Raw genomic sequence first — 24,921 nt, 5'->3', positions numbered from 1 at the left:
TCCCAATAATAAATTAAATTTTTAAAAACCTTATATATTTTTCATACATTTATTGGAAGCATACCATATGCCAGGCACCAGGGAAAATATGTGCGATGGAAAGCAAACGTGACTCCTCTGGCTCTGCAGCTGGATGGGAGAAATAGGTTTGTGAACAGACAATGGATTGACTCCCCCACAGTGCTGAAGTGATTACCAGGTTTAACCAAATTGTCCTCTGTTGATTGAATTTATGTGTGTATCTGTACTTTCTTGTTTTACAGAGTGACTTGTGGTCCTTGGGAATCACAGCCATTGAGATGGCAGAAGGTGCACCCCGTAAGTTCCTGCCCTGGGTAGAATCTGATGTCCTGTGGGCTCCATGCCAGGGCTGCGGTTGGTCTATTTCTGCAGCACTGAGCTTGGCATGGGTCTGATGTAGCATACTTAGAAGGCAGAGACATCTCAGATCAACCAGGAATCTGTTCATTTCGCAGCAGTGTGCAGATCTGTGTTTTTTCTAGGAAAGAAGGAAGCAGATTTGGGGAAATCTTTTTATCTCCCCCACCTACCGTGTGGCTCATTCCAAGAACTTGGAACAACCACAGACAATGTCAGCTCCCATGTACAAAACTCCAAGGCTGAATTCCCAGTGCAGCTTTCACAAATACCTGAGTCAGAGGCTGCCCCTCTTCCGAAAATATTAGGTTTTAGGATGTAAGTTATCCCTACCCTTATAGGAGCAGTGTCCTGCCTGGATGCTTGCAATCCTGAGAACCTCCCAAGGCCCCTGGGACTGAGTGCTAGCACCACAGAAGACCTCTGGAAGCTGTTGGGGTAAACAGGGAGTGGGGGGGGCTGAGACTGTACCTCCCAGACCTCCCTGACTGTCCCCCTTTCCTGAAAGATGTGGGTTCATTTTGCAGGCAACTGTGGTTCAAGCAACAGCCTGACACCTAGCTGACCCTACCTAGGAGCCACCTTCCCTCCTGCACCCAGGACTGGAATTATACGACAATGGCATGACTCTAGCTCCTTCTCTCTACCTCCCTTACAGAGGAATTTCAATCCCTGTAATATATCCTTGCATGTGCAGTCCCAGACCTTCACACCTTCTTATCCATTTCTCACAGGACCAGGACTGAAAAGGCCTGCAAAGACCTTCATGACAGTTCATTCTTAAACTTAGGACTCTTGAAATTATCCTTATTTTTCTTAAGTTCCTTGAATCCATGTGTGGCATGATTGACTTGGAGTTCGTTGACAAAATTTCCTTTGTTCACAATGACATTTGTGAGTCAGAAAATTTGGATACCACAGTCTTAAAACTGTGTTATCATCCTGAGTGGTAGACAAGACTAAAATAAACTCTGCCCACAGAACAGAATCCTCTGGCATTGAGGAAGCACATATTCTCAATCTCGGTACAAAAAAAAAGTATTCTTACAGTTAGAAAGTAAGCAATAAGCAATAAGAAATGTGGATTGAGGATTGAAATAAGAATGTAACATGTCTTCATGATTACGTCATGTTTATAAGCTAATTTCACCTTCTAGTCATCCTGAGCCTGGAGGATTTAAAAATCAAGGCACACACCATGATGCAACCTGAAAGCTCCTAGAGACATTTGGTGTTTTGGCAGGGCACCAAAGAGCCTAGAAATGTACACAGACAGCAGTGTTTGTGTGAGCCTCCGATGGGGAGCCAGTGCTGTGGTTGTTTAGATGCCTCTTAGAATGTGGCATAGGCTTTTGTTAAAGAAAATTACCTAAGCCACCCCAAATGTAACTGTCATCTGCTGCTGATCATTTTGTATGGCAGGTGGCTACCTACAGCAGGCATGGCTAGTTGTCGGCCCTTTAACTTATTTTCCTTAAAACATGAAGGCATGATTCCTAGGAATGTTAGTATCTGTTTAAAATGTGCATTTTATGAGATTCATCTAATTAGATACCAGCTCTTTGAAATGTTTGCCAAGCAGAAGCATTTGTGTCTTCTGACCCCTTACTCGAAAGTGCCTTATAGACACATGCCACACTTGTGCAGCATTTTCTGCACAGCCAAGATGCTAGTGTCCCTTTGGCCTCTGACTGGCTTTGGTCATTTTTTCTGTCTCCTACAGCCCTCTGTGACATGCATCCCATGAGAGCCCTCTTCCTCATTCCCCGGAACCCAGCACCTCGCCTCAAGTCTAAGAAGTGGTGAGTTTGCCCCTCAGTGCTTCAGTGCTTTGCAAATCTGAGGGTGAAGTTTTCCTGTGGTCTTTCATTTGTCTTGTGTGTGTGTGTGTGTGTGTGTGTGTGTGTGTGTGTGTGAGCACATGTCTGCAGGTGCACATTTGTGTGCTTGAGATTAGAGACCATGGGTTGACTTCGGTTATCTTTCACAGTTGTTTTTCTACTTTGTTTTATAGACAGGGTGTTTCATTAAACCTGGTGGTCACCAATTTGTCTAGATAGGCTTCCAGAAATCCCCCTGCCTCAGTTTCCATAGAGCTGAGATTACAGGTACAAGCTATCACAACTGGCTTTCTATGTGAGCACTGGGGATCTGAACTCAGGTCCTTGTGCTTGTGTTATGGGCACTGTACCAAGTGAGTCATTTGCCCAGCCTCTCTGTGATCTTTTTTTTTTTTTTTTTTTTTTTTTTTTAATCACCTCAGATCCCACCCTAGGGCCTTTTGGCTAGACTAAAAGAATACATACCATGGCTTCTAGGCAATGTTCTCTATGCTACCATTTGTTTTGAACTGGCAGCTTTGTTAACCCTATCCTCAAGGCAAAGAGCTATTAGCCAAAATGGAGCCCAAGTAATGGCATGAAAACACCGTGATTTATGCCTGAAGTGTGTTTTCCTGACTGTGTGGCATATTTCATCAGAGACGGTGATGATTTAGAGTCAGCCCATTAGATTGGCTGGCTTCTATTACTCAGGACAATGGTTCCCTGTGCACCCACACAGACCTGCTAATGGTCCATGTGATATCTCTGGCATGGGAGATTGTGGTTCTTTGTGGTTTTGTTTTTAGTCCCTTTCTCTTTATGACAGAGCATGCTGGCTTTCTATTTTGGGGAGAGCAGTATAGCCTTTGTTCTTAATAAGCTTATCCTGATAAAAAGATGATTTATTGAAAAGAGAGCTACCACATGCGTGCTATCATGAGGAGGCATGATGGGAATGTGAATGGTGAATGGCCAATGACCAGGTGAGGTTTGGGGGCAGGGTCCTCAGGTTACACCATATGTTATTCGCTTTCGTGTGTAGTTATATAGTGTCTTTATGTCTTATTATTCTGTAACAAACATCTGATGCTTCCAATCCCCTGCTATAGAAGTGTGAGGGCCTCGTGATACATTCTTAAATCTCTGGTTCCTCTTGCATTGGAGTTAATCCCTGCCCAACTGAAAAGGAACAAGTCATTAATCCCTTTTCCGATGACTTAAGGCTCAGGCCCTTGACTGGCGTCCTCCTATTTCCCACCCACAGTCACACACCCACATCACAGAGCAGGCTTAATTAGTACCAATCAGCTGATAATGACATAGCAACCCTGGCTAAGCAGAGGAAAGGCACACTACAAAGAGAGGGGAAGGAAACAGAAAGACACAAGCAATGGCGGTCTCTAAGTTGCCAGACCTGCAAGGGAAGTGTGAGTTGCTATTGGTAACCAGAGGCAAAGCTTCCCTGCTCTCCTTCCTCTCAGAGGGTCACTGTGGTACCAGCCTTGTTCTCTCCCCAGCAACAGCCTTTCATTGGGCACCACACAGCATGTGGTGACAGAGCACAGGGCCCTTCCTCTCTCTTCTGAAATTTCTTCTCTCCCCTCCCTGGATCTGTCTCCTGGAGAGGGAAGCCAGCTCAGTTCCCTCCCCTGGAAGCAGTAGCGACATTGCAAAGCCTGCTGCCTGGCAGATTTCAGCTTGGAATGTGCCAAGTTCCCCAGGGACAGCCTGCTATATGCCATGGGTCTTACTTCCTGTCCTCTGACACTGAATCTCCTCCCCTCCCTTCACGGTTCTGGGGAGCTGTTTTGAGCTCTTCCACAGAGGAACAAGCTGGCCATCCACAGGCATGTCACCTAAGGGGCTGCATTGGTCACTTTATCACTTCTATGACAAAGCACCTGACAAAGCTCACAATTAAAGAAGGGACAGTCCATCATTGTGAAGCAGTTGTCACATGGTGTCCACAATCAAGAGACATAGAGATGGATGCTGATATTCAGCTATATTCCTCCTCCTTCCCTTTTGTGCAGACAGAGACTCCAGTCCATACACAGTGCTGCCTCATCTCCTAGATTGAACCTTTCATCTGGCCACGCCCTTCCTACCATGCTCAGATGTGTGTCTCCCAGGTGATTCCAAGCCTCATCAAGTTGGCCATGAAGATGAACCATCCCAAGTCCACCCTTTGTCAATTTGACACTCAAACATAATACTTTAAACTATAAAGTTCCACCCCTCGGCCTCAAACATGCACGATCATCTCATGATGCAAAGTGTATTTAGTTTATATATAAGAGTGCCCCAAATCTTAACAGTTCAAATTCCAGTTACTCAATAGTCCAAAGTCTCTTGTGAAACGAAGACAGCCTCTTACTGGTCAAAACCTGCAAAATTAAAAACCAAGTTACATCTTTTCAATTTACAATAGCACAAAATAACCATTTTCATCCCATGAGGGAAGGAATATGGGCACAGAAAGGAAAAGACGGGACAAAAGCTGGGTCTGTACCTAGCTCGGGAAACACAATTCTGCAGCTCCATTTCTGGCATCTCGGGCTCCTGGTAGTGTCATCTGGTCTCCACTGGCCTGGCCTCTCCTGCTCTGCCTCCAGCACACATAACTTCTCTTAGAATGGCTCCATGGCATGCCTGTGACCTTCCTGGGTGGACATCCCAGCATCCTGGCTCTCTAATGTCCTAAGTGAGAGTTCACTTCATAGCCCTAGGCTGTGGCACTTAAGGCCTCCTTGAAGAGCATCTGACTCTGCCACTCACTGCCTGACGTCAGTAGTGTTTATTAGTCCTCACTGTCCACAGTGAGCTGGGTCCTCTCATATCAATCATTAACCAAGAAATACTCCCAGCATAGCCTGCAGGACAATCAGAGAGAGCATTTTCTCAATTGAAGACAGCTGTTCCCAAATGGCCCTGGTTTGTGTCAAGTTGACAAAACAAACAAAAAAAAACTAGCCAGTATGCACCCCAACCCCACCCCTAACCCCCATTATTTTTCACCTCTCCATGCCTGATGTCAGGCACTTTTGTTTTAAGAAAGGACAAAGGTGTGTGTGTGTGTGTGTGTGTGTGTGTGTGTGTGTGTGTGTGTGTTTGTGCATGTGTGCATCATGTTTGTGTGAGTGTGTGTTCCAAATAAAATAATGATGATATTAAGTAGGTGTCATAAATTATTTGAAATAAATTGAATTTGCTAGTTTGTATTGTAACTGCACACTTCGTTAAAATCAAAACCCAAACTGGAACACAAGCTTTTTAAATGATGCTTTTCTGTTCAGTTTTCCCAAACCAAATGTATCTAGAGCAATTCCCTTAATGAACCTTGGGCAGTCACATGCTATATAACATTTCCATTAACAATGGGCTGGACCACCTGGTGACTCTGTAGCCACCTCAGCTGAGCAGATGGGTTCTGTGATGTTCCCACATCACATGATAAAGTCGTCCTTCAGACATCTCTCTGTCACCGAACAGTGCTCCATGGTGCCCATTTTATTCAACAAAATTGGGGAGCAGGAGAAAACATTTCTCATTTCTGTGCTGCAATCCTTAGGAGGAGTTTTCTCTTCCTCAAGTGCAGTGATGGTCAGACAATGGTCAAATGTCCCTGCAGTGTGTCCTTGCTAATCACCAGAGGCATTTTAAAGGAGTTAACTTACTTAGTCACTGCAATGGTATTTGGAGATAAGTTTTGGGAATGTTTGCATTTGCAGCCAGGGAAATGGGCACAGCAAAGTTAAGCCATTTGTCCCAAGCCATACAGCAAGTGGTAAAGCCCAAGAGAGAGAAAGGGGAGTAGTGAGAACTAGCACAGGGCCATGACAGACTTTCAAGACCAAAATTACCCATGTAGATGTACAATGGTTAATGTAAGCAACTTCAGTGAATAACCAGGCTGGCTGTCATATCTCAGACTGTGAGGGTCAAACCTTGGCATTCCCTATCCATCCATTACTCCTGAGCATCAATCCTTGACATTCACCACTCCATCCAACTCTTGACAAGGCTGTATCACTAACCTTCCTAGAAGTTGTTGTCTTTTTTATTATTATTCTAAGAGACAAAGCTAAGTTACCAACAGCACCATAAATTTACTTTGAACCCATTGAAACACGCAGTGAGCAGGTATTCAACACAGGTGAAGTACTTTCACTTGTAATTAAATGTGCAATTAAACACATTGATTTCTTGGTCACACTAAGAAAATAAGGAACCCCTTCTTTGAAGATGTGGGTGTTTTGTTTTGTTTTTATTTTGTGGAAACAGGGTCCTGCTATGTAGTCCAGGTTGCTGTCAGATGATGTATATAACCTATATCGTCAAACTCATGGTGATCCTCCTGCCTCGGCCTTCCAAGTTGCTAGGATTACGGGAATGTACCAACATACTGGGCTTAAGGATGTTTTGTGAGCAACATTTTCTCTTCAAATGATGCCTGCCTAAAAGCATAGACACATCACTAGCTTTACATACACTAGCTCTGTATGCTGTCTCTGTCCTTTGAATACCAAGCCATTCTCTCTGAGGTCCTCTTCTGCAGCAGAGTTCTGCAAAGGGAACTCTCATGGTTGGTTCTTTTAATGGAACACTGCTTACACACAGCTCTGCCTGGAGAGCAAGAGGGTTTTCTGGCTTTTTCTGGTTGTTTTGTTTCAGATGTCAGTGTCAGAGAAAGGAATGCACAGTCTTTTGAGGTCTGGATCTCATTTTTCAAATTGGATGTGATTGCTTTTATTTATCACCCTCTAATTAATAGCAGGGCACTTTATAATAAAAAACAAGTACTTCTTGCTGGCTGCCAGTGAGCGAGAGAATGACTGTTTCATTCCTTGGGAATATTTAATAGCTCTTTGTCATAAGTTACTTTAGTTTTCATCTTTTTTATGCTGATTCGCCTACCTAGAGAAGCCCTGTGTGCTGCATGCCAGGTTTGCTGCTGTTTTTTGAGGTTAGTGTTATAGTTTCCAGTTTATTCCCTAGACGATGCATCTTTGTTTCATTATTTTTAAAATAGATCTTGAATAAAAAACCATACTACTCCTTGCAACTAATCTCTCTCTCTTTCTCTCTCTCTCTCTCTCTCTCTCTCTCTCTCTCTCTCTCTCTCTCTCTCTCTCTCTCTCTGTGTGTGTGTGTGTGTGTGTGTGTATGTGTGTGTGTAGTATATGTATGTGGACAGGGGCATATGCACATTTGTGCACACATATTTGGAAACCAAAAGGCAATGTCAGGTGACTACTTCAATCACTTTCCTCCTCGCATTTTGAGACTCCCAGAACCTGGAGCTTACTAATAGGCTAGATTAGCTGGCCAGTAAGCTCTGAGGATCTGCCTGTCCTGTCCTCCATTCCCAACACAGGGGTTATAGGTACACACTGCCTGCTAGCTATGTACATGAATGCTAGAGGTTCAAATGCTTAAGAAGCAAATACTTGACCCACTGAGCCATCTCCCGAGTCCCCAGACCTCCCTTTCTGTCTCTAACCAGCACAAACTGGAACACAGCCAGACCACACTGCTATCAGCTACACCATCTGTGTGGCCACACAACCATTCTCTGAAACATATAGAGCAGGTGGTGTGTTCATGATATGACAATGACTTGGCATTTCCTGAACCCTCTGAACACTCTCATAAGGAAGACACGGGTCTTGGGCTAGAGGACATCACAAGCAGGTACATAGTTCTGTAGTCACCTTTTCTAATCCATGACACAGTTGATTGTAATTCATCTGTGATAGAGCCAGTGGCTAAGGATGTTACATTGCTTTTATATGTGTGCAAGTTCCTTTAAAAGCTCACAAATAGTTCAGAAATGTAGGGAGAAAATTTATTGAAAAATATGGAATAAGGTAAGAAATTACTTTGTTGTGGGCAGAAGCAGAGAGTATTCTATAGGTATCCTCTCTGGCATTATTTTCTATACATATGTAATATGTATTAAACATTTATTTATTCTCTGTGTGTGTGCATGTACACACATGTGTATATGCATGTGTGTCTCTGTGTGTGCATGTGTGTGTGTGTGCTTCAGGAGTTGGCTCTCTCCTTGTACATCGCTGATGTAGGGTCTGTCCTGATGCTTCTGTCTCTCTCACTACCTGCTCCAGGAGAGCCGGACCCTCAGCTACAGGAGACATCCTTTAAGTCTCCACCTCCCACTTCCCAACTCACTCTAGGACCTAGGACGAGGATAAGAGCTGCTCACCATCCATCAGGCTTTCCCTGCTGAGTCTTCTCCCACCCCCTCTCTTGCACTTGGATGGTGGAGAACATGTCGCACATGGTATTCTGTGTGCTGAAGACACTTCTCAAGCGTGAAATACATACATTTCTGGGAAATGTTCCTTTTGGAGAATTTGAGAAAACCATCCTTTGGGGATACACAGTGCAGCCACAGGAGGGCAACAGAAAGCAAAAAAAGAAAGGAGAGAGAGAGAGAGAGAGAGAGAGAGAGAGAGAGAGAGAGAGAGAGAGAGAGAGAGAGAGGAAAATGGCTCCCTCCTCAGTAGGCAAGATGCTCAGGAGTCAGGGGTTCTACTGAGACCTTTGGGGAGAAACACTGAGCTCCCAGGGCATGCTGGGAAGCTGTGAACTCAATTACTTCTGACTCTGGATAATTCCTTGGAACTTTCAGCAAGAATATACATGCCCCATCCATAAGTCCTGGCAGCATCTGCCTCCAGGTCTTTCCTGCTCCCAGACCTTTTTAGCATAATGTTTATCTTGGAGGAAATTGGGGCTTTCTGGGGAGATAACTTCAGTGACTCTTTGCTTCCCACAGAGGTTATTTCCCCTTGATTCCTTTCAGTGTTCTGTGTAAGGTTATGTTCCCAATGTGAAAATGTTCCCATGCATTTAAAAACTACCATATGTTACACTTATGTGTGTGTTGTTTGTGATTTGACCTTTGAACTTCATTGTACTAACATACTGAGACTGCTTTGTGATTGGTTGATCTCTGTGCTCACAGGATGGACTTTTTTTTTCTTTTTAAGATCATATTTCAAAAGATGTATTTGCTTTTCTTTTATGTTGTCATCTTATCTGTGAATTCATCTCTTTTGTTTGGCAGGTCAAAAAAATTCCAGTCATTTATTGAGAGCTGCCTGGTGAAGAATCATGGCCAGAGGCCAGCCACAGAGCAACTGATGAAGCACCCATTCATACGAGACCAGCCTAACGAGAGGCAGGTCCGCATTCAGCTCAAGGACCATATCGACAGGACAAAGAAGAAGCGAGGGGAGAAGGGTCAGTTGCACATTTGTATTTCAGAGAAGGAAGCAAAAAACAGAGTATTATTCTCTCACATCAGGGACGGCCTTGTTAGGCCACAGCCTTGGGCATCAGTGGAACAGAATCACATTGAAGGCAAATTTCCATGGGAAAAAAATAGATCCCGGAGCAGCAGTCCTCTTCTAGGAACCAAACACAGCCATGTTGAGTAATACTACAAAGCACTTTAAATGACAAGTGATTTGTCTTAATTCAGATGAATATTCACATTTCAAAAAGTGACATCCACATGTCAAACAACATACAGAATTCATCTAGCTGACATTTTTTTTTCCTGTATTGACAGCTTTCAGCATTTATTCTGTGCCCCAAGACTTGTTTCTAATTCAGTTATGCAGAAGTCAGGAAAGAATTTCTTATGGTGTCGGCTTATTAGGTTGCCAGGCTAGCAGCATGGCATCAGATTTTGAGTGGAAGGCCCTTGAGTGCAGTTCTGTATTTTGTAGATGCACAAATTCCTCTCCCACAGTCTTCTCTGTGTCATGGAAAGTACAGGAGCCCAGATTTGAAGCATTGGGACCACGCCTAAATTGTTGGAATGGTGCCTTACAGTTGCATGTTCTGGTGCTGGGCTCATGGCCAGCTGAACATAAGGTAGGGAGAAAGGCAGGCTTAGGGTATGACAAGGAGAACTAGGGAGGATAAGCAGTAAAAACTTACAGGAGGCACTAGGAGTGAGAGGCAGTTTCAAGATAGAATGATACCCATTAGGAGTGTGATGAAGAGAAATAGAGTTGAAGACCAGAGGCTAGAGTAGGTGAGTATGCTTTTCCTTGCTTGCATCTTCCCCACCCACTCCCCTGTCCTTAGTATAGAGGACATCAGATGGTAGCAGACAATACAAGATGGAAGTCACTCACCATGTGTGTTTTGCTTCTTTGGTTCTGTAATAACACAGCAATAGCAACTTATGTGAGCAGAGGCCTGGTGTTAAGGTGGTAAATAGATTGAATTTACAGGTAACATAAGCAGAAGGCCAGTGAGGAGGAGGACTCTTCAGCAACCATTCAAGCAAAGGTCCCGCCTTCATTCATTAGTTTCAAGGACTCCGAAAGAGTTCAGTTAGCTGAGACTCTGAAGTGGAAGGGCATGAGACCTCTATCTCCAGTGTTGGTCAGCAGGGATAAGATGTTCATGATAACCCAAAGTGTTTGGAGACCAGCCCAGCAGGAGCTAACAGATCTGAAAAGACAGCTGTAGGTTGATGTCAGAAAGGTCAGAATCTCTGACTTTTCAACTGCCCTTTGCCATTGTGATCTTGGACCATGTCATGAATATTGAGTATTTCAATATTCAAAACAGAATTTGAGAGGGTTATGTCAAACATACCACCATTAAATGTCCACTGCTTTAAGAGGGAATTGCATTACACTCCAAATATACTGAGTAGGTTAAATGTTCTGACTGCTTTAAGTTAAGATTCTGGGTTCATATTATGTGAAATCCACCCTGGTTTTCTCATCCCTTTAAAAAAAAAAAAAAAAAAAAAGGACTAGTAAACCATCATTGCAAAGACTAAAGAAGATAATATCTGTAAAATGCTTAATACTGTATCAAGTAGTTAAACTTTGATACCCACTCTCAGTCTATCCTTTATTGACTCATCACTTGTTGGGAACTTTCTGAGGAGCCAATGAATAAAAATGGGAAAATTTGTGTTTTAGGTTGTTTTCAAATTTTTGTGCCACAAATACTGAAATGTAACATAGAAATTGTGGTTCCCTTATGATTAGAAGCCTATCTTCAACATATTCATTCTCTGTAGTATGGAATTGCATGGGGCTTGGGACTAAGTACATGCAAGGGCTGTAACAAAATAAAAGGAATTGAGATAACTGTTTGAGCTTAAGTCCACCAGAATCACAGTTCTGATCTTAGTTTTGCCTGTTCCCAAAGAAGAGTATTGGATCAGACAAGCTCTTTTTCCATTTATTCAGTCTGAATAAATGATTTGATTTTATCTCTCATGTTCTAAAAATATCTATTGATTCATTGTTTGCTTTGTGTATGGATGGATGTGTCTATCCCTACATGGGTTTGTGAGCACCATTTGCATGCAGTGCTCATGGAGATAAGAGGGCGTTAGATCCCATGGAACTGGAGTTTCAGGTAGTTGTGGGAACCAAACCCAGGTCCTCTGCAAGAGCAGCACATGCTCTTAGCTGCTGAGCTATTTCTTCAGGCTCTCACATTAAAAATACTAGTAAGACATATTTTATTTTTCTGAGTGAACATCACTTGTGTGTATGGTACCCACAGAGGCTAAATGAGAGCATCGGATCCTTAGAACTGGAGTTACAGATTGTTGTAAGGCACCATGTGGGTCTGGGGATGAATGCTGATTCTGTAGAACATGGTCTTAACCTCTAAGCCATGTCTCCAGCTCCAGTCCCATTTTTTTACATACCTTTTCAATTAGATCTTTTTATGACTAGCTTTTCGGTAGAATTGAAGAGTTTTATTTTTTACTGATTTATATAATCCTGTAGTGCAAAGGCAGTCAAGCTCAGCTCTGATAAAATATTAAAATCAAGGAAACTGACAAGTTAAAAGTTTTACTTTAGAAAATAGAAACAATTGAAATAATTGTATGCTTCTTTTGTTCACTACAGTTTTCTCTATTAGGTAAAAAGTTCTACGTGTTCCTTTGAACTCCGTCTTTCCATTTTGAGAACACATTGGTTTGGTATGAGTTATAGACACTCTGCTGCAGATTCTTTACGTTTGGTGAAAACATTCTTTAAAAATGGTAGCTTTAAAAAATTTGTGCTCACCTAAATGTATGAGGCTTGCATAAGACTTTATACAATACACTTGAACTCATCACACTGGTTTCCTTCATCGTCTCTAATATCTACATGGACTTTTAGCCGATCTATTGTGAATACTGCCTCCTAATGGAAGTACAGCAAAATTGTGATTTCAGTCCTGTTGAAGGGTTGCACAAATGCCTTCAGACTAGTAATTAATAGCCCACATCTATAAACAAGTGATAGGCCGGTGGCATCTTCATTGCTTCAAGGCTTCTCATCACCTGTAGAAAAATACTGAGCACAGCACATAAGGATCTGGGAGTCACTGTACACCTCATGGCCTTGGTCCCACCATCTACTTTTCCCACATCCAGACACCTAGCTTCCCAGGATTCACTGTTTCTTGAACATGTAACACTGCCAGCCTCAATAGCAGCAGATCATTCACAATGTCATTTTGCTACCCTTTCAGCTGCTGCCAGCAAAAGGACCAGTGGCCTTCCAGGACCCTGCTCACTACCTCAATGCATCACTACTCCTACTCCTCCATTCTAATTCTAATTTTATTCCAATATAATTCTAAATATATTCTAAATATATGTCCCAGATTGACCTTTTACCAACATGAAGGCATTGCTAGTTTGTAAGCTGACTACTTCCCTTATTTTAAAGAATTATCATAAGTAAATGAAAGAACAAATACAAAATATTTAACACTAGTTGCTTACATGTGAGATGCCCATTCATTACCTTTCTTTATAACCATGGAAATGACGATCATACATTCCTGTTTGTGTCTTTCTCATTATATTTTGATCATGTCTAAAGCAAATATTCGATCTTATTATTACACAATAACTTGTTTATTATTTTACTGAATTAAGTGACTGGTCCTAATGAAATAATCACATTTACCTGTTCTTTTTATAAACCATGAGTGGGGTTAAACTTAGGACTACCTGCACATCCCATGTTCTAAGTTTTTAGTATAGGTTAGTATTGAGTCCATGTGTTACTATCAAGTAGGACATACTGTACATGCTTCTTTGCAGTGTACACTCGTATGCTGGCTCACACCAGCACTGCCACAGACAGGAGAGTCTGCATTGCTCTGTGAAGTTAAGGCAGCATCAGTATCCCTAAGCAGGGGGAATTCCAGCTCCATCATCTTATGGGATTGGGGCTACAGATGAGGTCCATTGACGACAGTTCTGTGGCTCATGGAAGTTTATGAAACAGAGGGGTGGTCTGTTCTGAGCAGCAGCAACATCTTCGACACTAACACTCTGTGTGCTCTCTCCAGATGAGACTGAGTATGAATACAGTGGAAGTGAGGAGGAAGAGGAAGAGAATGATTCCGGGGAACCCAGGTATGCGGAAGAAGGCTTGGCCTGCTGACTGCCACCATCTGGCCTGGGCTTGCTTGAAATGCACTCTCCTTTTGATTTATTGCTCTGTCTTAAGGAATGCATCAGGAGTTAATGTAGTGCCCACATACATACTCATTAGTGTGTGAAATTGTCCCTAGGCAGACTCTTATAAAAAATGTACAAATCAGCATATTCTTTATCTTGTCCACCAAGATGTATGGCCTGTATTCACGACCTTGTTTCCTTACATGTGGAGATACAGAGTGGGAAGGAAGCAATTATCTGTCTAATGCAGTGCTGGAAGTATTTAAAATTGCAACTTTGGGGAGAGCTAAGTGACATTTTCAGATTGGAGTTTTTCAGCTTGTTATGTCATCACTCTGGGAAGCCCTTTCAGGTGGCTACAGTGCCTGCCATGTGCCTTGATATTTCACACAGATCAACCCTGCAGGAGGTGATTCAAAAAAAAAAAATCGAATTGTACTCTAGAGGTGAACCCTGATAGAAATGTTCACATCTATTCATGTTGTCTCCCTGGAACCCAGTGCTTTTTAATGTTATTGTCTTCACATTTGGAGGTTTACTTGGTTTTGAGCCCAGATTTCTTCCGTCTGTATTTATGGGTAATTGAGGCTGGTGTGCTCATGGCACTGGGATTTCTCTATAGTCAAAGGATTCCATGGACAACAGCAGTTCTGTGTACCCCATGGACCATGCACCGTTAATTGTAGAGAAAATTCACAAGCAAAAAGGTCACTAGACATGATGGGTCCATGCACTCCAGCTCTCCAAGGTACCTAGCCATCAGATTGCAGCATAAGGACCAGTTGCTGTCTCACCAATACAGTGTCCTGTTCTGCTGAGGGACCATGCTGCAGGAGTGAACTAGACACCACATTTCCTTCCTCCCTCCCTCCCTTCCTTCCTTCTTCCCTTCCTTCCTTCCTCCCTTCCTTCCTGTGTTTTTATTTGTTGATGTGTATGTGTTGATGTGTGTATGTGTGTGTTGATGTGTGTGGGGGTAGTACATGTCCATACATGTGAAGGCTGTCCTAGTTCTCTGTGTTGTTGTTGTGATAAAACACTGACCAAAAGCATCTTAGGGAGGAAAGAGTTTATTCTGCTTTGCTCTCTTTTTAAGCAAGCCTTTCTCAAGATGTGGGTCACAACCCCTTTGGTGATCACATGTCAGATCAAATGTCTATATTATAATTCACAACTTGCAAAATTACAGTTATGTAGTAGCAAAGACATAATTTTATGGTTGGGGTCATCACCACATGAGCAACTGTGTTAGGGTTGCAGCATTGGAAAGGTTGAGAATCAGTGTTTTAAGTCAACTCAAAGCTTGGTTCTTGTTAAGCTACCCTAAGAGGTTGGGACTGAGCTGGCAGGGCCATTAGTTTTTCTCTCGTCTGCCACAGGGTTTCCCACGGTTAAAGAACATGTTAGTTGCCCCCGCTCTAGCTGCATAAAGACAATGGTTGTCAAACAGTGACATGCAAAATGAGCCTCTCTAGAGCGAAGTCCCTAGTCCCTGCTTGCAGAAATACCACACTGTGATTCCAGCCCAGCTGCTGTGTTTGCCTCTGACTGTTCTTTGAAGAAATGAAAAACCCAGTCTTCCCAAGACTTTGTGTGTGTCAGGGTCACTTGGTGAGCCAGCAGCTGTAATCATAATATGTCATTGTATCATGGTGAAAATTATGCACCAGGTCCCAGTTTTTGAACATGTCTAATTAGTCTTCTTGAAATCCTAAAACATGGAAAAAGATGATGGTTTTCTCATTGTAGACATGAGACAACAGCTCAAGGATGTCACCAGGTCACACACAGAGTTAGTAATTGAGTCATTAATACAACCAAGGTCTCCTGGTATTAGCTCAATATCAGTGAAGATTAATGAGGTATTTGTGTGTGTGTGTGTGTGTGTGTGTGTGTGTGTGTGTGTGTTATTGGGTTCCCAACCTTTGCTCATAGTACTTGTGTGTATAAACAACACCATTTAGAAGTTGTTTTAGAATTTCCTAGAAGAGGTTCACAGGAGACTCCCAAACTGCCCATGGAAGGCCTGTCTCTTGTGCCACACTCCTTCCTGCTACCTCTGCCTCTGGAGGACAGGCCAGAGAGCAGGTCTAGGACCACACTAGCCTGTTCCCACCAAGAACTAATTTTACTTTCTCTTCTGCCTGGAGCAGCCTTCCTCTCCTGTTACTTGTAGAGAAAATTCTCTACAACTCTCACTTCCCTGGAGTGGTCCTCCTTGTAACCCCATTTAGAACAGAACCCTAAACCTTAGCTCATCTCCTTACCACTGTAAGTTTTAACCCCATGTTTTAGTTTGGGTTTCTATTGCTATGAACAGACACCATGACTGTGACAACTTTTATAAAGGAAAAGCATTTCATTGGGTTGGCTTACAGCTTCAGAGGTTTAGTCCATTATCATCATGGTGGGACATGGTGGTGTGCAGACAGACATGGTGCTGGAACAGGAGCTGAAAGTCCTGTATCTTGCACAGGCATCAGGGAGTGGTATAACTCATTGGTTGTAGCTTGAGCATAGGGGACCTCAAAACCCACCCCCGCAGTGACACACTTCCGCCAATAAGGCCATACCTATTCCAACAAGACCACACCTCCTATTACTGCCACTCCCATTGGGGGCCATATTCTTTCAAACCACCACACCTTTAAACTACCATTTCTGTCTTTTCTATGAATTTTTATATTTTATTTCTAATAATTTATCTATCTTTCTCACAGGAAAGTAACTCTAGAAGGAGAATATATTTATCTGTTACAGGGGTTTTCTGGATTCTTCTTAGAGGAAAGAATTCAGCAGAGAAACAATTCAAGTTGAAGTTTACCTGACAAAACAAAGCAAACACTCTAAAGAGAGTGTAGAGTTGGCTATCCCTAAAGGGAATTTCAGTGCTGTGGGTTCTATTTTGTGGAGTTTAAAGAATTTCTAAGGAATATCTATGAGTAAGGTGATATATTCATGGGGTAAAGTGAGGCTTTTTATTCTCAAATCACGGTGGACCAAGTCTTCCTTTCAGGGTATTTCTTACTACAATTCTGTAGAAAACCCCACTGAGGGGGAGTCAAGAGCAGAATGTAAATGACATCATACTGAAGTTGAGGTCTGTGCTATTGCATATGGGTAGGAAAATCTCCTGGCACCTTAATTTTTGATATTGCAGTACAATCTTTCAGCAGTCTCAAGGTCATTCAACCACAAAGGGACATTCTGATCACCATATGCCCAAGATATTGGTGAGTGGTTGTGGGGTGTTTGGAGGTGGAGTATATCCATGTCAATGAACATGTGTGTATAATTGTAGGTGGGGTAGACATATCAACCATGGACTCTATTCTCCAGAACTCAACCTTGGGTTTTTTGTTTTGGTTTGGTTTTTTTGTTTTTGTTTTTGAGACAAGGTCTCCTTTAGACCTGGGGCTTGAACAGTAGGCCAAGACAGCTGGTAAATGAACCTCAGAAACCCACCTAGCTATACCTCATATCTAGCTCCTTTTGGAGATTAACCAGGATCATTATTGGAATGTTTATAGAGTTAGCCAATGAAGAAGTGAGGTTGATTTGGAAAAGCTGGGGCCTGTGTTTCTCAATACCCCATCCAGTTGAACAGTCAAGAATGGGCTGTTGTTCAGAACTCCTTCCTCTGAGATCCAACCCCCATTTTTATTTTGTATCTAGTATCTAGCTAGTGCAGTCTCCCTATGCCTGTCCCAGTACCTGTCCCATAGCAGAAATGAGGAATTATATGTCCAGTGAGTTTATTTTAGGCAGAAACTTTTCCCAAAATTTAATGGAGTCATTCTCCACCTTCCTAATGCCATGGCCCTTTAATACAGTCCCTCATGTTGGGGTGACCCCAACTATAAAGTTGTTTTCCTTGATACTTCATAACAGTAATTCTGCTACTGTTATTAATCATAATGTAAAAATCTGATATGCAACCCCTGTGAAAGGATCATGTGATCCCCAAAGGGTTGTGACTCATGGTAGAGAAGAACTGATTTAACAGGCTAGGTTTAACAAACCTCTGGGAGCCATCCTCCATCTCCCTGATAGGTTGGTTGACTTAAAGAACCAGAGATCCTAACTTTCAGTTGGTCACCTGCAGTTAGGTTGGCATTGAGAAGCCTGGGACCACCAGTAATAACACTGTCCTCTACATACACATGCCCCCCACACACACACACAGGCAGATACTCACATGCATTTGCATGCACACATACACTTCAATGCTATGGGAACTCTGCCACCAATAGCTTTGGGGTACTGGCCTTAGGGTGTGGCCTGGGTTGCTACATAAGGACTGAAAAAGTCAAAGCAAAAGAGAGTACACTCCCTCCTCCAGCCTTTGCCTAAATACCTACTACATTAAACATAATATAGGACTCTGTCTCCTCGGGAATTGAGACAAGCTCTAGGCACCATTGACTGTGCAAACTTGGCCTGAGATCTTGGCTCATTGTCAACCTTGTCTTAAGCCTTGTTTCTCCTGGTCCATTGCATTTTCTCCAGAATAGTGTGACCTCTGACTATTGGGCCTTAGGGTAAGCTGTCAAGGAGGTTCATACTCCTGTGAATAAAGTAAGACCCCTTTTGCTCTATTGCTGTCTCACTGTGTGTGTGTGTGTGTGTGTGTGTGTGTGTGTGTGTGTGTAGAGATCAGAGAACAATCTCTGGTATTGGTCTTTCATTCCACCATCTTAGAGACAGGGTGTCTCATTGTTGATGGCTATGTACACCAGGCTAACTGGCCCCCAAACTTTTGGGATCCTCCTCTCTCTGCCTCACACCTTCCCAAATGAACACAGTGTCACAGACAGTTATGCTATTGGGCCCAGCTTTCTTTGTGGGCTCTGGGAATATGAACTCAGGCTCATTCTGGTGTAGCAAGCTCTTTAACCATTGAGCCATTTTCATAGTCCTTACTCGCTATCTTATATGTACAGATAAGCTTGCCCATGGCTTAGGACTTGCACACGCTTTAAAATCTTATGAAGCACATCTTTGCCATGAACTGGGGAGGGAGTGGTGTAGACAGACTAGAGAAGGGTGTGATACTCCTTTATGGATGGGGACAGCATTTGTATGTAGTAGCCATTTTGAAAAGGGGGCAAAGCACTGTTCTCTTGTGTCCTCCCCCAGGACCCACAGGTGCAACAGCCCTCATCACACACACTTCTTTCCTGTCCACAGCTCCATTCTGAACTTACCAGGGGAGTCAACACTGCGGCGAGACTTCCTGAGACTGCAGCTGGCCAACAAGGAACGCTCAGAGGCTCTGCGGCGACAACAGCTGGAGCAGCAGCAGAGGGAGAATGAAGAACACAAGAGGCAGCTACTGGCTGAGCGTCAGAAGCGCATTGAGGAGCAGAAAGAGCAGAGGAGGAGGCTGGAGGAGGTGAGTACCATGAAGGCCACCACAGTCACCTCAGGGTTGGCACCACCTATTCTATGCACATGCTTTTTGACCACATCTTACAAAAATAACTTCCCTCACTCTCAGAATGGGGCCAGGGCTTCCATCCCTTCATCCATCTGTCCCTCATAGGTTTTCCTTGACTTTAGTATTAAGATACCATGCTTCTCCTTGTTACATTTTCTATTGCTTGTCTCTAATGATATGACTGACCAACTTCAGACATTCTATATACTGTTCCAGCTCCCTATTGGAAAGGCTTATTTTCTCACCTGATTTTCTCTAGTGCCTAAAATAGCATATAAACATATATTAGACATCTTGGGGATATATGTGGAATGAATAAATTGACATGCAAATTAGAGAGTCAAGGACTAAGAAGTGACAGACATGTACTAACTCAAATTCAGTGAATAAGCAGGTAGCCACATGCCAAGGGAAGCAGCACCTGTGTCTTGATTCTCTCATGACAACAGGAACTGTGTTCCTCACACATCCTTTCTGCCAAAGACACATCCTGCAGCCAGCAGGCAAGACCTACTTTCAGCAGGAGATGTTGCTGTGGTCTGGACCAGAAACCTCACCATGGTCTCTTGGATGTTATATATATCCCAACACAAGGCTCTCGCCCTTGTAAACTGTAGATCCTGGTCTAATCCTCTTTCCTGGCCCTTCTGCCGCATTCCCAAGTGTTCCTTCTTCTGACAGATAAGTGGGACCCTCCCAGTGAACAGGGGCAGAGATTGTTCAGTCATTGGGGAGATTGGGAGGCAGATAAGAGGGTCCCTAACTGTATGGGAGCAGGGTGTTAATGTTAGGAGTACCCAAAATTCCAGTCTGCTCATTGCTCATGAGTTCCTGGATTTTGCTTTTGAAAATGGCTCACTAGAGAGTGAGAGGTTTGAGACTACATGATCAGATCACTTTTTAAACAGCCCATCATGGTTCAGATTCCTTCATTTAAGTACAAGAGGACCTCAGGCCACTTTTCAGTAAATCCCAACAAACTTATTAAGACCCTAGGACATGACTTTCAGATCCTCAACAATTATCCTCTATACTTATAATGATTTGCTTATTGAGTGACTTCTACATGCAAGCTACCAGGCAGCAAGTTGCTTACGTGTGGAATCCTATATATCATTTTCTCTCGTGAAGTGCATGTGGTTTTTATTTTTCCGTTTTCCCTCCCTTATACATGCTATGAGATAGCTGAGATTTCAACCTTTATTTATCAAGTGGCTAAGTAATCATTTCTAGTGACTGTAAGGCATTGACTACATGATATTTAACAGGGAGATAATGAGGAGTGAATACGAGCAAAAAACATGATAAGTATAAATACAAAATGCTCTAATGAAGGCCATTCTTTTATGTGCATATCTTTTACGTTTTTAAAATTAAAAAGAAAATAAATAGGAAACAATGAGAACAGTGAGTAAGGAAGGGCGGTGACTACACAGCAAGGCTACACGCTGGTCTCTCTGATCACGAGTCTGTGTGAGTGTTCCCTGAGACAGTATCATAGGCAGGGCCTCAGAGGTGAGCTTTGCCACCTCTGCGAACGGCGATCAGGACATCGTGTAAAGGATACCTGCCACGTGAGAGGTGTAAAATCCCTGCTGTCTTCTGTTCTGAGTGTGGTGGATAGGCAAGTGTACATGTAAGGTAGAGAAGTGACCTGTTTCCCCGGGGACACAGACAGAGAGCCTTAGATTCTGGCAGCTGTGCTGAGCTATTACTGCCTGCAACCAGCCGGGCCACTTGTGACTCTTACACTGGCCCCCAGCCAAGGGCTGCAATTTCCTTTCATCTCTCAGAACTCTGGAACCACCATAGACTCTACTCCTTGGACTCAAGACCTCATCCTGCTGGATGGATCAAACCTGTGCTGATTACTCCCTGTATACTGTCTATTCTGCTCTCCTTGGTGGGACATTAATTCCCAGGTTCCTGTTTCCTGCGGGGGTCACAATCTCCACTACTTTGGCTGCATTTGGTTACTGGTTCATTATCATTGATTTCAGGCTAAAAGCACTGACCACGTAGCTCTAGAAAATCCATGCTACCAAGCTCATAAGCATTTAAAGTTCACAAGATTCTGACCATGTGGAGAGAAGATGTGGCTGTGTACATATTTTAAATGTTTGTGCATCTGTGTATGTGTTCATATGTATGTTATATGGGAGTGCACATGCTCATGCATGCATGTGCTCATGTGTGCATATATGTACAGGCCAGGATAGAACCTCAAATGGCATTCTTCAGATGCTGCCCATCTTTTTTCTGGTGATGAGTTCTCATGCAGGCCTGAAACTTGCTAAGTTGGCTAGGTTGGCTGGACAGGAAGCCCCCCCCCAAACCACCCACCACCCAGGGACCCAGTGCTGGCTTTACAAATATGCATGGGACACCCAACATTTTTATGTGAGTTCTGGGGATTGAACTCAGATCCTTTTGCTTATAGAACAAGCACTTTACTCACTGAGCCATCTCCAAAGCCAGTTTGTTTGTCTGTTTGTGTATTTTCTTGTTTGTTTAACACATGAACTCTTGGCTGTTGGACCCAGGTGCTTAGTCAATATAGGAAATCTCCCCAGAGGATAGCTCAAGATGAAACCCATTTCAAGTTGAGGGACCTCACTACAGAGTCTGTGTTTCATGTCACCATTTCTTGCATCCTAGCCCTGGCCTGTATCTCTGTGGCATTTTGGCCTGCACAGTGGATGATCTCTGAGCCGTGACAAAGCAGCTGTGCTCAGAAAATGGTCAACTTTGAGCTCGGTTCTCCTTCATACACCAGAGCTGCCAAGAGGCCTCCTGTGTCTTTTGGAGGCATTTATGGGAGCTTTTTCCATGACTATGAGTATGGCTCTGTGTCCAAAGAGACACCCCCTCAGGTCCATGGCCTGAAAGGAAGGTATCTGCAGGCATAAAGGTGCGACCCCTCTGCTGTGTGATAGCTGTAATCCTGGCTTCTCAGAAGAATAGGGAGCACGTGGATCTGGTCAATTACACTGGCTTTATCTTTTGGACATTACTCTTGCACTAGGTGTGTCCAACTAGCAACCCACAGACAGGCACATGAGGCCACATGCAGCCTAGAATTCCTATGAATGTGGCCCAACCAACTTACTTAAAACACTATTGTTTTTGTGTGACTTTTTGTGTGTGTGTGACTCTATTTCAGTCTTGTCAAGAAAAAACTCTGTAGATGTTAATATCATGTCCTAATTTTAAATGCTATAGCTTAAGAGAAGAAAGCAAATTGTGGCATAATGGGTCGGCTGTAAGCCCTGAACCTGAATAACACAACCCTTGCCTGTGTCCCTGTCCTTATCTGCCATCCTAGCCTATGGAGAACACTTGTGTCACTGGCAGCCAGCACAGGAACTGGGTTGCATGGGCACATAGAAATTGTGAGAATTTGTAGTTCTGCTTAAGAATTAGCTTCCTTTCAGTCATAAGGGCTTTTGTGGGCACACTGGAAATTATATTCCCAATTCTGAATAAAGGCTTTCTGGCTGCCTCCCTGGTATCACAGGAATGGTGGGTTGGAGTTCTCATAATTGGTGACCTCAGATGTCAGCTCCTACCTGGAGTCTCTAAGGACGCTTTCTGTGCCCTTTGCTTTTGACTTGGGTTGTGTGGATATGGCTAGGATCTAATCAGTGCTGGTAATTCTCAGAAGGACTTTGACCACAGCTGAATGTAGTCATGGATCTACTTAGCCAAGGGGCATGACCTAATGCTGATTAAATGGTGGTAACCAGACCAGTTTTGACTGGTGGTACAGTAAAATATGTAAGTAAGTTCCAGAAACTTTCTGAAACTCAGCCAAGGTGAGTCAGTTCATCACTGGTGACAAAACTATATAGGGATCCTCTCCTGTGGTTTTGTTTTATTTTGTTTTGTTTTTTTCTGGCTCAATAAGAATTCTTATTACTCAGCTGGGACCAGCCCTACCCCTGGCACTATGCATCAGAATCAGATGGCCCCTGTGGTCTTGTGGCCTTGCTCTGGTAACAGACTAATGAATTTGGATGAGGTCACTGGTGATGATTGATCTTGCATAAGAATTTTGGAATAAGACTAGTGGTTTCTTTCAACTTGCTAGGAGTATTATATACCTTCATTTTAATGGGAATACCTTTAAGTCACAAGAACAGATCAAGGTGAGCCTAGGAGCTATTGCCTTCAGCCCCTCACCTGCCCTGCTTCAGTTTTCACAGGGACATGAGTTGAGTGGCCAAGCTGACTGTCCCCATTAAAGTTGTCCTGAAAACAAACTAGGGAAATGGAGACTTAGATGTCAATGGCCATCAGGAGGACAGATCTCCTAAAGGACTTGTCACATCTACAAGAAGACCCACCAGATGCTTACTTAGGCTTGGGGAACTTTCATGTCTTGGTTCTACCCCATTTGTTGTCAGCCTGAGCTCATGTTTGTGTTCACTTTCTGTCAGGGTGAGAGGCCAGGCTCACAGAATCTACATCTAGAGAAGCCATTGGGACAAGCAACTGTTCTTACAATTTAAATAGTTTCTCCAAGGTGCTATCACATAGCACTCTCCCCAAAGCAGAAAAGGGAAGCTACATATCTCCTGAAGAGCTCTGTGCTGGACCACCCTGCTGGTTCAGTGGGAAAACTACCTGTTTCCAAGCCTAATTACTCAAGATTTACCCGTTGTTCCCATTGTTAACCATTTACATGGTAAATGGAGAGAACCAACTCCCACAATTAGCCCTTGACCTTCACACATGCACCATAGCACAATGATAAACATACACTCATACACAAAATAAATAAATAAATAAATAAATAAATAAATGTAAGCAAAATTATGTAGGAACCATGCATTAAAGCCCCCCTTTAGACAATGAAGTGAAAGACTATTGAGAAGGATGTAGTATTTCAGTCAACAGCATCAACTAAAGGAAACAGATATGATATCCCACACCTGTAATCTCAGAGGCAGGAGGATTGCTATGAGTATAAGGCCAGCCTACGATGCATTTCAAGACTCTCAACACCAAAACATAAACCAGTCATCCCCAGCTCCTGGTGCTGTGAAGGCCAGGACCCTGGCTTTCCTTTTCACCATGTGACTCCTGAGTGCATTCTTTAGCTCTCTTGCAGCCTCAATTTCCATACTTCTAAAACTCAGGGTAACACTAGCATCTTAAGCAGCTATTAACCCAGCAACTCCCAGAAATCTCAAGCATTTCACCAATGCATGGAGTTCTGGGGACAGTAACTATTACTACTCTGACTAAAGTCAGAGGAATTTTCCAGCATTCGCGCTTGCTTCTTCCTGTATACAGTGAAACTCTGAGTTTATGAAAACAACCGTGCCAGAAGGCAAGCACCTTCTTGGGCTTTGGAATGAACACTTGTTACAACACCCACTCAGAATGTGGTGGGAAGGGAAAACAGTCTGGTCGGTAGGTATTAGAGTAAACCACACCAGCTTTGTAGGCCTGGAGGCCAAATTTCATTCCAGCTCTGTGGTCTTGGGAAGTTTACTTAACCCCCAAACCTCACCTTCTTTACATGTATATTCAACATAATTATATTTACTTTGGAGGATTACTGTGGGAATTATGAAAAACATCGGCACAAAAGGACTAATCCTGTCTGACACAAGAAATAGGTTAAGATTTTTGTATGAATGTTTTGCTGTATTCTGAACCGATGAGAGACTAAGGCACCAAGGATTATTTATTTTATTTGTATAGAGGGTATTTCTTCATTCTGTTTTCACTAATGTACCCATCTACCACAAAAGGATGTCTTTGGTTTTTGTTTGTTTGTTTGTTTTGTT

General features: G+C 43.1%; 1 protein-coding gene across 11 annotated transcripts in view; it reads left to right on the top strand.

Moving 5' to 3' along the window:
- Tnik (TRAF2 and NCK interacting kinase) overlaps positions 1–24,921 on the top strand; it is a 369,052-nt gene that overhangs the window by 257,372 nt on the left and 86,759 nt on the right. For all 11 annotated transcript variants that reach the window (XR_007834625.1, XR_007834624.1, XR_007834626.1 and 8 more), the window contains exons 8-12: positions 264–318; positions 2,102–2,180; positions 9,295–9,470; positions 13,572–13,638; positions 18,874–19,078. Coding sequence is in view for 8 of the 11 variants with exons in the window: in XM_051185885.1 (XP_051041842.1) it covers positions 264–318; positions 2,102–2,180; positions 9,295–9,470; positions 13,572–13,638; positions 18,874–19,078 (582 nt within the window). In the remaining 3 variants the exon portion in view is untranslated. The remainder of the gene's footprint in view (positions 1–263; positions 319–2,101; positions 2,181–9,294; positions 9,471–13,571; positions 13,639–18,873; positions 19,079–24,921) is intronic.

The sequence above is a fragment of the Phodopus roborovskii genome, unplaced genomic scaffold, assembly GCF_943737965.1.
Source record: "Phodopus roborovskii unplaced genomic scaffold, PHOROB, whole genome shotgun sequence".
Classification (NCBI taxonomy): domain Eukaryota; kingdom Metazoa; phylum Chordata; class Mammalia; order Rodentia; family Cricetidae; genus Phodopus; species Phodopus roborovskii.
The sequence above is the reverse complement of the archived record's forward strand: the minus strand, read 5'-3'. Positions and strand labels throughout refer to the sequence as shown.